Consider the following 13,465-nt stretch of genomic DNA (forward strand, 5'->3'; position numbering starts at 1 on the left):
TAAGAAAAATTGCTGGATGCACATGGGCTTATGCACTGGATCCTGGCTGGACCACAGCCACTGGGGAGCATTTGCCGAGAGGTTGTGGGGAGCCTCCTCTGGCAACACTGCGGGCATCCCGCTCAATTCTCTTCTCACAGTGGCTCTCCCCAAACACTTTTCAAAAAATTGTGTACCTGCTGTGTGTGACAGGCACGGCGTCAGGCATGGTAGATGGAAAGACAGACGGTGGGCAAAGCTATTGCCTCGGAGCATGTGGGGAAGCGTGTGTGTGTGTGTGTGAGAGCATGCGTGTGTGCATGTGTACACATGTATGTTGCGGGGGTCAGGCACACACAGTTCGGAGGGCAGCAAGGATTCAGGAGCCAGCCAGCTATGTGAATTCTAGCTCCACTGCTTGTGATCTATGTGGCCTTGGGCAGGTCGCTTGAACTCCTTGGGCCTCAGTTTCCCTATCCATAGAATGGGCGTGCTGAGACTACAGAGCTCATTTTTATTTTTTTAAAGGGTCACGGCATTCTATTTAAGTATACTGGGGTTTTTTTTGGCCATGCCGCATGGCTTGCAGGATCTTAATTCCCCAACCAGGGATTGAATCCCGGTCCACGGCAGTGAATGCGCACACTGAGTCCTAACCACTGGACTGCCGAGGAATTTCCCAGGAGCCCATGTTATTGGGTTGTCAGGAGGCTTAAACAAGGGAATGTACAGGAAGCCCTGGGAATGGCACTGGGGTACTTAAACCATCCTCCCATTCCCCATCACTACTGTGGGAAGAACGGGGCGATGGCAGCTGCAGTGACCAAAAGGAGGTACAGGCACCGACTCGAGGGGCCCATCTCTCATTCTCCCTGAGCTTCCTCTCTTCTGGGGGCTTCTCCTGAAAGGCAGAGGGGCAGGACACCCACCCGTGCGTGACCCCGGCCCCTCTCTGGGGACCAGTGAATGGACGCGCCATTGTCAGCGTGTGGCCTGGTGCCACTGGGTGGGGAGCCTGGAGTCTGAGGGTGGATGGGGGCTGGGGAGGGCCAGGGCCTGCATCTCTGTCTGCCCCTGAGCCCCACGGCTGCCCAGCCCCCCACCCTGCCAGCTTAAACAACGCCAGCCAGACGAAAAGCCTGTTTCTGCTGGTTTTAAACCCTCAGCCTCTCCCTTCACTGCCTTCAGCCAAAATAAAGACAAGCAATAGGCGCCTGCTCTTTGGAGCAAACAGGGACAGGCGGTGGGGCAGCATGGTGCAGGGCACAGGGGCACTGGCCATCCTACAGACTTGGACAGGCCAGGCTCCAACGAGAACACACACCTCACGCTTGGTCCAAGGCGCCAAGTGAGCAGAGGCCGAGGTCAGACAGGGCCCCAGAATCCCCAGTGAACGCTGTCTGTAACCCTGGCCATGTGACAGCGCTGGCCTGGCCTGGCCCGGGGCTGTCAGTGCCCTTGCTGGGGCGCCTGAGCCTCCCGAGGCAGAGTGTCCAGGCCGAGGCCGCCAGCCCTGCCTTCCTCCAGGACCTGGCGGGAGGCGGATGGAGCAGTCCCCGTAGGGGTCTCTCGCACGTAGGAGTGAAGTCCCCTCCACGTCTGGGCTACTCTGATCTCTGCCTTCATTAAACCCCTGAGCGCAGTGAACTTGTGTCATTAGCAAACAAAGGGACAAGCTTTTTCCTGCCTGCGCCCAAAATAACCCTGGAGGGGACAGAAGCCAGATTCCTTTAACTTTCTAATTCCGGGTGGGTGTAGTACTTTATTGTTATTCATGTAGATGGTTGCAAGGCATCACCGACTAAACGGACAGGAGTTTGAGCAAACCGTGGGAGATAGTGGTGGACAGGGAAGCCTGGCGGGCTGCAGTCTATGGGGTCGCAAAGAATTGGACACGACTTAGCGACTCAACAACAACAACAGCAACATGTATTCAAACATCCCTTGCACAAAACTTAACTGCACGTGGCCTTTCTACACCACTGAGTGGGTCCTAAGGAGCCAGTCTCTTCCCCAGGTCAAAGACTCCTTCATCGGCCCTTTTCTGACCAGACCCACAGATGAATTTCCTAAACCAGAGCTCTGCTTCAGAGACGCTGGGCTGAGTTGTAAGAAGGGTAAACTGCCCTATGTCCCAAGACTGTCCCGACAGACTGCCAGCTCCTGGGAGGCGGGTGGGGCGTCTGCCTCTCTAACCAGCACTTTGCCCGCAGGCACAGCGTTCTTGATGGAAGTTGGGGCTGGCGTCCTGAGCTCACATCATAAACCGCTATCCCTGGGTCGAGATTGTCAAGTTCCGGGAACAGCGACCAAAGAGGGGAGACGCTGTCCTCAGACTCCCACTGTCTGAGTCACGCTCTGGCTGCCAGTCTGGGAGAAGCACTCCCGGTGTGAGGCCAGGCCGTCTCTGGGGTCTCGGCCTCCTTCCCAGAGCTCCCCACGCCTGGCCTGCTCCCTGGGGAACAGTGGCAGGACTGTCAACCCTGCACTCATGGGCTGGGGTATGCTGCACTGGGCCAGCCCCTGCAGACCAAGCTACTGCTGCACGATTTCCCCAAACCGTGGGGAGCAGGGGTGCGGCGCAGACAGGGCCTGGCCGGCTGAGTGTGCTGCCCCGAGGTCTCCGAACGGTCCTGCTTCACTTCCTGACCTCACAGGGAAGCAGTGAATTTTCTTGTCACATAATGACGAAGGACTGAATGGGAAAAAAAGCTTCAAAGGACAAAAAGGAGTCGGATATTTATTTTATGTCTTCCTCTCGACAATAAAACGTCTCCTAGGGGGAGCGTGCCTGCAAAGGCCGCCCACGCTCTCAGACGGCTATTAAAGCCTTCCGACGGGGCGGCTCCGGTCCTGAGAGTGCCCAGCCTGGCCTGTGACTTCCCGGTTTGGAGAGGGGTGGTGGTTGCTGAGTGGGGCACCGAGGGGTTGGGGTGAGGGGCCCCAGTCCCAGGGAGTTCTGTTTCTGCAGTAAGGGGAACATGGCTCCTTAGTGAGATGAGGACATCTTTGGGGAGAGGGGCTGCCCGCCTACCTGGGGATGTTGTCATCAACAGTGGCCCATCCGTAGAGGAAAACGATGATGCCGACCACGGAGGCTGGGATGAGCATCTGGGTGTAGACCCCCAGCCAGGCGAAGTACAGGCCAATCTTCTCTCCAAAATACTTTCTGCACCGCAGGGCAAAGCCAGACAGAGACACACTAACTCTCAATCCATCCCAGGGGCAAACTTTACACCACGCCCCCTCCCCAGCGCGAACAGCTCACACAGGGGCCCCTGGTTCTCCACCAAGCAGAGAGTGGGGGTGGGGCAGTTCTGAGCCAGGCTGTCATGTTTGGGGGGGCTCTCTGCTTTCACGGTGCCCACTCCTCCTCTGCTGAGCCCTGAGGATGGGAGCATTTCCACCTGTAATGGCTCACGCTGCAGGGGGAGATGCTGCCCGGAGGCGGTCAGCTCTGTTCCAGCCTCGTGCCGCCTAAAAACAGGAAAAAACTCCGGCCGTGGGGCACCAATAACTCCATATATTGAGCATCTCTGTCTTCTTCATGGGCTAGGCTCTGATCTACACTTCCCCACAGCACACACGTTGCCTGGTCTGTCCGCCCTGGAAGGGAGGTCTCTCAGGAGAGGACACAGTGTCCGAAGGGGGAATTCTTACAGATTCCCAGGCAGCTCTTTTCTTCCTTTTGACACAGAAAGAAACCTCACCAGATGCCCAACTGGGTCGAGCCAGACTATGAATTTAGGGGGAGACAGTGAACATGACAGAAGAGAGCCAGTCCTGCAATGAATTTGAATAAACTGCTTGATCTAAGGCTCGGCCAGCCTGCCGGTCCTGCTGGGAGACCTCAGGTCCCCTGCACAAGCTCTTCAAGTTCAAGCAGGGGCCCACGCTCTGCACACTCAGTGCAGTCGAGATGCACAGGGATGTTTATCCACCCAGGCCTGCTCTCAGCGTCCCCACTTACCTGACGAGGTCGATGGGCTGGTACTTGTAGAAGACCCCGTAACTCGCCCACTCTTCGTACAGGAGCTGGGAAAAAGGAAGTGGTGAGGGCTGGGGAAAAGTAAACCGCTCCCAGGTCCCTCGCCAGAACACAGAGCTGCCAAGGTGCTCAGCTCATGGCTACATCATTCATTCATTCAACAAACTCATATAGAAAGTCAGCCCTGTGCCAGGTACTGTGCTGGACACTGGGCTGTGAGCTGAACACTGCAGACACCCCCCTGAGCCCTGGAGCTCCCATTCTGGTGGAGGAGATGGACATGGAAAAATGGGTCCAAGGTTTCAGCTCTGGTAAGGGCCTCAAAGAACCCACGGGCAGTGGTGGGGTCCCTGAGCAAGAACAGGCCTATGGTTTTAGGTGACGGTGGGGATGGGAAAGAAGCTTCTGGCATCATTATGGAATCCTCACTCTTCACTATTTGATCTGGGATTTAAAATGGCCTGCCACTGTCAGACACCTCACTTTCTTTGTTAAAGACAGACCCACCAGGCTTTGGAGCAGAGAAATCCCAGTGGTATGATTTCAACAGATCTCACGAGGTGCAAAAGAGCCGACGTGGATCTCCCGAGACAGGCTGTCTGATTAACACGGCCGAGTGAGATGAATGAGATCCACAAAACCCACTACGCCCCAGGCTTGGGCAGGATGGTAATGAGCTTGGCCTTGTGGGAACGTGTATTTTCATATGTCTGTTTGAACACGTAGGGTGTCTTAAAGAAGATGCCAGGTTAGGACTGCTGGTTTTAATACAGAGATCCCATGCACGTGGGTAATTAATGCTCTACCAACCTTAACCCAAAGCTTACGGTGACCCTGCTGGCTGGAGGGAAGCTGGCCCCAGCTGGGAACCCAGTGCCTTGGCTGCCCATCTCTGCTGGCATCAGACGGGGAATGGACAGGAGGCCAGCGTGGGGATGCCTGTGAGGACTCACGAAGGTCCCTGGGTCTCTCCTGTACACTGAAGCTTGACTTTTGTCCTTTTCCCTTTTCTTAATATTTAAATTTAAAACTTTTGAGAGTCTCTTACATTCAGATTCTGCTGTGGCCCCAAATACATCAAATACAGCTTTCTATTTTGTTTTTTTAAAACACAGCCTTTTATATCATCACCCCCAATACTCTATGCTATGGAATGAATGTATCTCCCCAAACACAAATGTTTTGAAGCCTTAGCCGCCCAATGTGACTGTATTAGGAGGTTACATATTTATGGAAGTAATCAAGGTTAAATGAGGTCATGAGAGCAGGGTTTTGCTCTGACAGGACTTGTTCAGTTGCTAAGTCATGTCTGACTCTGCAACCCCATGGATTGGAGCCCGCCAGGCTTCCCTGTCCTTCACTATCTCCCAGAGTTTGCTCAAATTCATGTCCACTGAGTCGGTGATGCTATCTAACCATCTCATCCTCTGTTGCCCCCTTCTCCTTTTGCCTTCAATCTTTCCCAGCATCAGGGCTCCACTATGACCCGTCTGTCTTGGGTGGCCCTGCACAGCACGGCTCATAGCTTCATTGAGTTATGCAAGCCCCTTCACCACCACAGGCTGTGGTCCATGAAGGGGATTGGAAAAGACCCTGACAGGACTCATGTCCTTATAAGAGGAAGAGACACCAGAGCTGGCTTCCTTCTTGTGCACACATGAAGGAAACGCTACACAGTGGGAAGGCGGCTGTCTGCAAGCCAGGGAGAGAGCCCTCACCAGAATCCAACCCTGCTGGCACCTGGTTCTGGGACTTCCAGCCTCCAGAACCACGAGGAAAAAATGTTTTGTGTTCAAGTTGCCCCATCTGGTACTTTGTTACATCAGCCTGAGTGAGTACATTCTCCCCCACTGACTTGGAAGACACACAGCTGGTGGGATGGTTTTCCATACACAAAGATCCCTTCAACTGAGCCTCTGAAAATTAAAAAGTGTAAGAGGCTCACTCAGAGGGGTCCAGCTTCCACAGACCAGGGAGTCAGGGGTCCCTAGAAATGAACCCTTAGCAAGTTCAACAAACTTTCCTTTTTTTTTTTTTTTCCATTTTCCATTGCCTCTCTCCTTCTGCAGCTGGAGCATAATACTCAGGAGAGCACAGGCACTGTATTTCATCAGAAGTCAGCACACAGGGACAAAACAAGCAGGGAGGAGAGCGCAGGGAGGAAAACAACAGAGAACAGCTAAATGCACTCTTAATCAACTACAAGCAAACCTTGCACTCTTAATCAACTACAAGCAAACCTTGCTGTCAAAATCCTGAGTTTCTCCTACTCTGATCTCTGTAAGAGGAGCTTTCTTTGGATTTTAAGTCTTTCTGTAAGTGGCATGAACAGGACATGTCCAGCATGACTCCAAGTCCTGAAAGACTTAATGGCAAGTCTGGTTGCTGGTGGGGGAGCCTTGGTAGCTTCTGCAGAAGGGACTAGGACGCACAGGGCCGACCCCATCTCAGATGAGAAAGGGTCCAGGAATTAGAGCCATGCTGCCGGGCTGGGACAGTGGCTCTGCTGGATCTGCAGTGGGTGTCCTGGGCAGACCCTCCCAGCCGAGTCCCATCATCTCCTTGATATGGGAAGAGCCTGTCGTTCCTCCCAAGTCATGGCGAGAACTCAGACGGACTCAAGGCTTTGTGAAGTGGAGTGCTGGGGGCTCGTTATGTGTCATCTGTCTGATAATGCAGAAAAGGAGGAAAAGCCTACAGTGTTACTCTCTAAAGGGAGAGGTCTGAGCCAGCAAACTCTGATGAGATGGCACAGCACCTCTGGAGAAACAAAGCAGCCGTCACCGAAGGCAGCTTCCTCCCCTCAGCTGAAATTTACACCTTAGACAGGCTGGAGGTGGATCAGAGGGAGGGATGAGGAGAGAGACCCTGGGATGGAAAGGGGGAGGCACAGAAAGACCCACTTGAAGGCTTGGCCTTGTCACACTGGTCACCCTGTTCCCGGGCCTGCCCAGTGGGACTGGTTGCAGCAAGCCAGCCATCGCCCACCAGTAGACATGACAGATGGGGGCATAGCCCAGCTTTTTACATAAACCACTTTATCTCGGTGGACTTCTCTTCCTGCCAAGAAGAGAACGTCAATCACCCTGCAGCCGTCAGCACAAGGAAGTCAAACATCAGATTTCCTGGCTAGGGTTGGCAGAGCTCTGTGGAGCCCTTCGGCCTGTAAGCAGGTGGGAGGTGTCTGGAGCCCTGGGGCAGGGTGGCTGGGGGCTGGTGGCACTGGTCATGGTGACCCTGGAGCCTTCCAGCACCTGACCTCAGAGAGATCCTGGCTCCACCCACTGACATCTCTCTGGCCCAGACCTCCCACCTGGGCCCACACGGATTGGGGTGGGTGGTGCTGTCATGGCACTGAGGTGGTCTGTAGTGACTGTACATGGACTTGCCCCTTGCTATCTCCCCCTGGGATGGAGGCACCAGTAGGGTCAGGTTTGTCTGGTCTGTGTCATCCCCAGCTTCTCAAACCGGGGACATGACAAGTTTCCCGCAAGCAATTGTTGAATGAATGGATGAATAAATGAATTACAGGCCAGGGCCCTGGGGATCTCAGCACCGCACACCAGAGGCCACCTCAGTTCACACCTGGAGTAACCCTCCCACCCCCTGATCCTGGAGGAGGGAGCTCTTGGCCTCAAGGCCCCACAGGTTTGCAGTCCAAAGATCAGGCCAATAGCTGTGGCCGTGCTTGGCCCAGCTCCGGCCTGCCTCCCCTGAAACACTCCTGCTTGTGCCCTGCTCTGTCAGATCAGCACAGGAAAATGGCCTTGGCTTGGCTCGCCCCTCTTTCTGTCCTGTGTCCTCAGGCACGTGGGGCTCCTGCCACTGATAGGATGCCACAGATTTTTTCATTGTAAAATCAAAATACTCAGAACCAGATCACTTAGGGTGAAGTGATCATGGGAGAATGAGTTCTCTGAGCTGAGACCCAAACATGTGTCTGGGGCTTTCGCCTTCTTCCCTTCCGTCTTTCCTTCCTTCCACCCATCCACCACTGCTCATCATCTATCCATCCTTCCACTCATCCATACACCCATTCATCCACCCACCTGTCCATCCACCTGTCAATCCATCTGTCCACCCACCCATCATCCATCCACCATCCACTCACCCAGTATTCTCAGGCCTTGTATTTGTTGCTGGGACATACAATTAAACAGGGAGAGGAGGGTGGAGGGCAGGCAGCATTCCAGGCAGAGAACACGGCTGGGTCTGGATAAACCTGGAGCTGTCTGCTGGGCTGGCACACAGCGGTGCCAAATAGTTCCTAAGTAATAACTGAATAGCATAGTCTTGGCACTGACGTGGCCATCAGTCAGTGTCCTATGATTAGAATGGTGGTCAGTGAGGCTGGAGCATGGGGAGGAAGGTGGGAGACTGGGGTGGAGGGCCTGGGACCTGGAGGCTGAATGGCCAGCAGGGGTGTCAGGGAGTGGCAGGGGGTGCAGAGGGACGTAGGAGGCTGGGCTCCAAGGCCAGAGTTGGCGCAGGGCAGGCCCGCGGACCGGATGGGGGAGATCTGCAAGTCACGGACTCTCAGACAAATGCCAGATGTTCCACTAAAAATAACCAAATATGTAATTTTTGTGCTAAATCAGATAGCATCTTCAGTTGGATTCCCGAGCAGGCGGGCGAGTTGTATCAAGTACCAGAGATTTAAAAGCACGTACTGGGAGCTGGAGGGAGGTGGGAGCAGAGAGCATTTTACATACAGAGGCTCGGGGCCCTGGTGATTGGGGACAAGGCCTCCGTGGCCTCCATTGTGAGGTTCTCAGGGAAGCGTCTCCACCATCATTTCAGCGGGATCCACTCTCTGGGAGCAAGAGGCTGGGTGGCGGGGGGGGGGTGGGGGGGTGGGGGGGCTGAAGGAATGTAGGGCGGGGTGGCTCCATGAAGTGAGGGAGAGCTGGGCTTGTTGGGGAGATGGGAGGAGTTCACGTAGAAGCAGAGAAAGTGTTAGTTGCTCAGTTGTGTTCGACTCTTTGTGACCCTTTGGACTATGGCCCGCCAGGCTCCTCTGTCCATGGAATTCTCCAGGCAAGAATACTGGAGTGGGTTACCATGCCCTTCTCCAAAGGATCTTCCCAAGCCAGGGACTGAACCAGGGCCTCCCGCATTGCAGGCAGATTCTTTAACCGTCTGAGCCACCAGGGAAGCCATGCAGAGGCAGGGAGGCTGGTATCTGGGAGTAGGCAAGCGAGGGAAGGAGGAGAAGTGGCTGTGGTGGTACAGGAGCAGACTGTCCTGAGAGCAGGGTGGGTGGGACTAGGAACCAGTGAAGCAGAAAGGGCCACTTGCTGTTTCCCAAAGTGTGTCCCACAGAACACTAGCTCCATAACTTCCCCATTAAAAAGGGTTCCAGGACAGGTAAGTTTGAGAAGCACTGGCTTGACCACCATCCATGGTGTCCCCTACAGTGCTCCTGGGGGCCAGGGCACTCCAGGTGGCTGGCCTCGCTGCTCCCAAACATTTCCCCGGAAGCTGGGGTGATTAGGCTAAATGTCAGCAAAGAACCGTGGAGGTTCTGGCTGCTCCAGTAAGATACAGTTGGTGCATGAAGGAAGGACAGGGCGAAAGGGCAGGCTGGGGGCACTTCCCTTCCCCTCATATGCTCGGATGACCTGCCAAGGATGCTTCTGAGGATCAGAGCTCTCTGATGGCTCAGCGGTAAAGAATTCACCTACAATGCAGGAGCCGCAGGAGACCGGGTTTTGACCCCTGGGTTGAGAAGATCCCCTGGAGGAGGGCATGGCAACCCACTCTAGTATTCTTGCCTGGAGAATCCCATGGACAGAGGAGCCTGGCGGGCTACAGTCTGTAGGGTGGCAATGAGTCAAATATGACTGAAGCAACTTAGCACACACACAGCATGAGGAAAATAGTCCAACAAGGCGACTTCACCCACTTTCTCCACCAGCTGTGGGGCCGCAGCTCTGGGACCCCTGCACCCCTGCCCCTTGCTGGCCCCGAGGCCCCCAACCCCAAGGAGCGGGCTTCCTGGGTCTGCACACCTACCTTCCTGTCGTTGAACTCTACGTTGTCCCCTTCGTAGTCGCCCTGGAAAGAGAGAAAGGCTCTTACTGTCCTGTGACCCTTCCACGAGGCAGGTGGGCTCATCCCAGGAGAGAACCTCGTTCAGTGCACAAGGGCCCCCAGGTCCCCTCCTCCTGTGATAACAAGTGCCGTGAGCCCTGGGCTGTCCTGCCAGCCCTCCCTCCACTCCCAGAAAGCCCGAAGCGCCTTCTTCTCAATGTAGAGACGAAACCTAGCAAGGGCAAGCAATCAGTCCCTTGGAACTGGTGACACAAAGAAAAGGCGCTTTGGGAGCTGGAGGGATGGTCAATGTACATTCCATCCTTCCAGGGGGCTCCTGCTGTCTTGTCCCAGGCCCCACCTGGGTGGTGCCCCCTCCCTCTCAAGTGTCTCAGGAAGGATGCTGAGTTAGATCGGTGGGGCCAGTGTCGTCATCCTACAGATGGCAACACTGGAGCTCAGAGGAGCACACTGACTTCCCTGGGAGACAAGAGATCTGGTCAGATCTGGGGCTTGGACCTAGGTCTCCAATTCCAGCAGAAAAGAAGGAAGGTCTAGAAGTCAAAAGGGAGCCCAGTATCCCAGACGTTTGACATAGACGAATAGAAGTGTGGGAGAGGCTGGGCAGAGGGGGTCTGCCTGGTGCCCACTCCACTCACCAGCTCCTTCCACGAGCCCCACCAGTCCAGCCAGCCCCCTCCAGTGGTGAGAATGTGATCACCAGACAGGCCAGTAACGCCCCTGGTCTCTGAGTGAAGATGCTCTGGGAGCAGTTTAACCAAGTTCACCCCAGTCTTTAGGGGCCCCCTCTTCCCGCTTCAACCTTTATGCCTCCCCAGTGCTTTCCCTCTTGGCTGAGACAGCCCCACGGCTCCAGGAGCACCTCATTTCCACAGAGGTCAGTTAATTGGTGACCTGGAAGGGGGCAGTTGCCAACCAGGAAGGAAGCCAAAAAGCTGTCCAGCAGCAGCTGAAATGCCAAGTCCCTCTCCGGAGTTGAACGCCAGTTACGGATCGGAAGGCTCTTCCTCCATCCTCCACGCACAGTCATAACTGGTTGTTGTCTGGTTGGCCATGACCCAGAGCCTGGTCTGACGGATGGATGCTCTTGCTGAATGAATGAACAAGTGAGGCCCTGGAGGGGGTGGGGTGCTCTGGGCCATGTACTGAGATGCAAACTAGTACAGCTCAGGGGTGAGAGGCTGATGGTGAGACCCATACATGCACAGGAGGACTCTGCCTCCTGCCAGAGGCTAAGGTGCAGCTTCAGTGCAGCCAGCATCCTCTATTTAAGGCATGCGGTCCACGGGGCTCCATTCAGAAGGATTTATCACCCCAAATATTTGAAACTCAGCTTCAGTACTTAATGGTGTGCATGTCCATCAGCTGCATGGAAAATTCATGGACGGAAAATCTCATATTCCCTTGAGATGACTGAGGTCCCTCAACCGGCTGGAAAGAACCCTGGAAGCAGAGCCAGGATCTGGGCTCCGCCCCTTGGCTGTGTGCCCCTGGGCAAGTTGAAGAGCAGCTGCAGTCTCAGTTTCCCCATCTGTAAAGTGGGAACAGTCTCCACATGACGGGCTTCCCCACTGCCCTGTCAGGTGCCAAGATGATGATACAAGAGGAATTTCCAAGATACGGATCTTGGAAATGCTTTTTGTGGGCCCCGCCGATTAGATAGTCTTGTACTCGTTGGTTTAAACTACAGTGAGAATCCATTCTTAAGACAAACGTAGCAGCCAAGCCTGAGAAGAGGAGGTGCATCAGCCTCCAGGGAAGGTGGAGGTGGTTGTGCAGCCGGGGGAGGAATAGCCTGTCAACCAGGTCTGGCTTCTGGCCCAAGCTCCCCAAAAGGGGTGCTGTGTGACCTTGGGCAAGTTGCTAAACCTCTCTGAGCCTTCGTGTCTGCACCAGATTAAACGAGATAAATCTCCTACTGAACATGGTTCTTTGCATACAGTAAGTGCTCAGAAACGTTGATTTCTTCCCTTTCCCTTTCGAGACTTAAAGGGCTGAATCAAGCAGGCAGGGAGGCTCTGAAATGTTTTGGCTTCTGTCCCTGACCTCTTGGTAGGGGTGACCAGCTGGAAGGCCATGCAGGGCTGTGTCCCTGGTGCCCGTGGGGCTGAGCAAACCCAAGAGGCACTGGTGGGGTGGATGAGTGAGGCCCTTTCTTGGGAGGAGCCAGGAGCTCCAGTCAGGACCTGCGGGTCTGAGCCTGGTCCTGGAAACATTTATCCAGCAATAGGTCAATTGTCAAGACCACCTGACTTCATCCCACACCGCACTTACTGAGTACGTAGGAGGCGCCACATGCGTAACGAATGACGGCCAAACAGTGTTGTCTTAGTGGAACAGAGAGCAGGCAGGCCCAGAGAGGAAGGGAGGACTCAGCCGTGTGGGGGAGGGGAAAGGCAGGCTCCAGGCAGTTGCTCTATGTGCCCTGGGAGAGGGTCCAGGCAAAGAAGGTGGAAGAGCATTGCAGGCAGAAGGAACAGCAGGAACGGAGGCACCGAGATGGGAAAGCGGGATGGGCTGATCCCCAACCCCCCCAGCAAGTGACAAGGGGGTGGCGGCAGGTCGGCTAAGCATCCTTCCCTCTGGGTCAGCTGTCCGTGTGGACAGCCCTTTGCTGTCTGACCCCCTCTGTTTGTCCAACCCAGTGTCTCACTGAAAGCCCTTCCATTTTTGTATTCCCATCAACACCCTCCGCAGCCCTGGCAACTGGACAGGGCAGGCATTATTCCCGACTTGCAGATGGGAGTGCTGGGGCTCAGAGGGGACTGGGGCTGCCTCCAATCAAGGCCACAGAGGAGGAAGCGGCCAAGACTAGAATTGGGTCCTTGGACCCCCAGGCCTGCCCCCCTTCTCTCCTAGCCTCTGCAGTAACATACATTTCGAAAGTTCCAGAGATCCTCCGTCCGGGGTTCCCACACTGCTCAGGCCCCAGGGCCCATCCCCAGTGCCCTGCTGAACTCTAGTCCCTGTTTCCATGGAGACAATAAGAAGAGAATCCTCTTTCTCTCCATCGCCAGCCAAGACAATGCGGCTGTGGCCACAGGCTATATTTGTCGGGGGTACCAGTGGGATTTGGAGATGCAGCTCAGGAAACTGGCCACTGGCTCTGCAGAAGCAGATACACGAAGAGCTCTGGCCAACCTGACAGAGCCCAGCGGGGCAGTGGGTGGGGGCGAGGAGACCCAGCCAGCGCACAGTTCTTGTGGAGCATCTGGCCTGAAGTTCAGATACGCCTGGGGCAGAGTTGCTGCCATAGCGCCCTGGTCCTGGAGGAACAGTTCAGTGAGAAAAGATTGCTCTGTGTGTAAGTCTGGTCCCACCTGGGAGAACCAGGAAGGGCTGTGAGCGGGTGACGTTTTTATCAGCGTGCCAAAGCTGGAAGCCTGGACTGCAGGATGATGAGAGCTCCCCGGGGGAGCTGTGGTGTGGTGTGGCCCTGGAGAC

The 13,465-nt window shown here is 55.2% G+C and overlaps 1 protein-coding gene across 30 annotated transcripts in view; it reads right to left on the reverse strand.

The window, feature by feature from the left end:
• Positions 1–13,465, reverse strand: part of ANO1 (anoctamin 1) — a 174,394-nt gene that overhangs the window by 50,097 nt on the left and 110,832 nt on the right. For all 30 annotated transcript variants that reach the window (XR_014066601.1, XR_014066605.1, XR_014066602.1 and 27 more), the window contains 3 exons: positions 9,983–10,024; positions 3,950–4,014; positions 3,014–3,148 (listed from right to left, as the gene is read on the reverse strand). Coding sequence is in view for 17 of the 30 variants with exons in the window: in XM_081533798.1 (XP_081389924.1) it covers positions 3,014–3,148; positions 3,950–4,014; positions 9,983–10,024 (242 nt within the window). In the remaining 13 variants the exon portion in view is untranslated. The remainder of the gene's footprint in view (positions 1–3,013; positions 3,149–3,949; positions 4,015–9,982; positions 10,025–13,465) is intronic.

The sequence above is a fragment of the Giraffa tippelskirchi genome, chromosome 10, assembly GCF_054371585.1.
Source record: "Giraffa tippelskirchi isolate mGirTip1 chromosome 10, T2T-mGirTip1v1.2.pri, whole genome shotgun sequence".
Taxonomy (NCBI): Eukaryota; Metazoa; Chordata; class Mammalia; order Artiodactyla; family Giraffidae; genus Giraffa; species Giraffa tippelskirchi.